This window comes from Nestor notabilis, unplaced genomic scaffold (assembly GCF_000696875.1).
Source record: "Nestor notabilis isolate BGI_N333 unplaced genomic scaffold, ASM69687v1 scaffold25457, whole genome shotgun sequence".
Taxonomy (NCBI): domain Eukaryota; kingdom Metazoa; phylum Chordata; class Aves; order Psittaciformes; family Psittacidae; genus Nestor; species Nestor notabilis.
The window spans coordinates 52,357-54,563 of record NW_009935571.1 but is presented as its reverse complement, the minus strand read 5'-3'; the positions used below and the strand labels follow the sequence as shown (position 1 = coordinate 54,563).

General features: G+C 53.9%; 1 protein-coding gene across 1 annotated transcript; it reads left to right on the top strand.

The window, feature by feature from the left end:
* Positions 1-54: 54 nt before the first annotated feature.
* On the top strand, positions 55-1,598 carry RNMTL1 (RNA methyltransferase like 1; the record flags this gene model as incomplete). The annotated part of the gene is made up of 3 exons (XM_010017914.1): positions 55-299; positions 707-874; positions 1,075-1,598. Coding segments are annotated over 3 exons (937 nt in total), but the record flags the coding sequence as incomplete, so codon positions are not given.
* Between the last annotated feature and the right edge of the window lie 609 nt (positions 1,599-2,207).

Sequence of the window (2,207 nt, the reverse complement as noted above, 5' to 3'; positions counted from 1 at the left end):
AGCAAAGATCTCCGCAGCGTCAACGGCGCTTTTGTCGGATTATCTTCCCCGCAGAAAAGTGGTGACTCTCGCCAAATCGAAGAAGTTTCGGGATCACCACGGGAAGGTTCTGCTGGAGGGTCACAGGCTGATCAAGGATGCCCTGGAAGCAGGAGCTGTGCCTCAGACCTTCTTCTTCAGCACCATGGAGCACCTGAAGGAGCTGCCCCAGGCCAAGCTGAAGCAAGCCAGCTTAGTTAAGGTGAAATTTGAAGACATTAAGAGCTGGTCCGACCTCATAACTCCTCGGGGGCTTATAGGTAAGTTGCTTTGGAAACAGTCACAGCACTGCTCAAAGGGAAACTTAATTTAAGTGGATAACGACTCTCCCTTCCTCTCCCTGAACTTCCCCTGAACGTTCTGACAGTCTGTCCAAACGGATATGATTTGAGAGAATTCCCTTTTATTAGCCCTGCTTTGGTAACTGTGAAAGTGGTTCCTAGAGTGCACTGAAGGTGTTACCACTCATTTTAATGGCATGTTGCTTCAGCTCTGCTGGGAAATAGTTCTCCTTCCAAAGTGTCAAACCTCCCAGCTTCTTTTAAGCCATGCTTTTCCTCATGTTTCCTCCAGCACATCCTTAGTGGTATTTAGCGCAACTAAACCAGAGACAGCCCTCTCCTTGGGGTGCGTTAGTCAGAAGCCTGTCAGCGCTTTGTCTCCTCAGGGATCTTTTCCAAGCCTGACCATGCCAAGATGTCCTATCCTGCTGCTCAGCTGACCAGCTCCTTGCCACTGCTCCTCATCTGTGATAATATCCGAGATCCAGGAAACCTGGGGACTATTCTGAGATCTGCAGCAGGAGCAGGCTGTGAGAAAGTGCTGCTCACCAAAGGTAAGAGCCTTTCCCTGGGCGGGGAGGGGGGAAAGTGCAGTTTGAGTAATTTTAGGCATAAGGCAGAGAATTAGAGATGCTTGAAGATATTGCTCCCAAGAAGTTGTAAGCAGTGCCTGGCACACACAGGATTTGCTGTAGGAAGCTGAATCTGATCTTTGTGGGATTCACTGTCACCATTTTCCCTGCTTCCATCTCAGGTTGTGTGGATCCCTGGGAGCCAAAGGTGCTCCGGGCAGGCATGGGGGCTCACTTCCGACTGCCCATCATTGCCAACCTGGACTGGGAATCTGTTCCTAGCAACCTTCCTGCTGGTGTCCAGGTATGCGTGGCTGACAACAAAGACCCAACAGGAGCTGATGGGGCTGGCTCTGCTGACAGCCCAGAGGCCTCTGTGGAATCCAAACCCAGAGCTGCTCCTGAGCATGAGGATGAAGAGGGAGAGGCGGGTGTCTGCATCCCAGAGCTGCCTGCACAGTATTACTACGAGAGCTGGACACAGACTCCGGTGGCAGTGGTGATCGGTGGAGAGACCCACGGCCTGAGTCCCGACGCGCTTCACCTCGCAGCCAGCACGGGTGGGAAGAGACTGGTCATTCCTGTGGTGCCAGGCGTGGACAGCCTGAACTCTGCTATCGCTGCTGCTATTGTGCTGTTTTTTTTTCAGCTGCTGCAGAGGCACAAGCAGGAAGATGAAAGGCAGAAGTTCCCTGTAGTGGGCTGAACTGAGGTTTGGGTGCTGATGAAGCTTCTCTTCCCTTTGGTGCACTGCAGAGTTAATAAAGGAGCAGCTCGGGCTGTCTGTTTTGCAGTAAACGAGTGTTGAACAGCAATGGCAGTGTTGGAGCTCTGCCTGGCTGAGTGTCAGACTCCTGGGCAAGCCTATGGGCGCTGCGGCCGCACGGGGATGCTAGTGAGAAAGGAAAGGCCGAGGGAGACTGCCGCAGCCAGCTCCCGACTTCTTCCATCCAGCAGATCTGGGGAGGCCTCAGGTCGCTCATTGCGGGGTCAGGGCACATCTGCCGCAGTGGCATTTGTGCTGGCCCGGTGAGGCTGCTGCTGACAGCCCGTGTCATTCCTGTGTTGTGCAGCCTGGCTGATGTTTTTGGGGTCAGAAAGGCCAAATAACAGCCACCTGAATGGCTCCTGCCTGTGCTTACCCAAACTAAAGCTCTAACGAGTGATGAGAGCAGTACACTAGCCCGGCCAAGGGTGCCTGCTTGCACGCCCAGCTGGCTGCAGGGTGGGGTGTCTGAGCTCTGGGAGCTGGGCCTCAGCATGGATGAATTAGGAATGAGGGAGGGGAAAGGAGGAGAAGGAGCTGCCGGACATG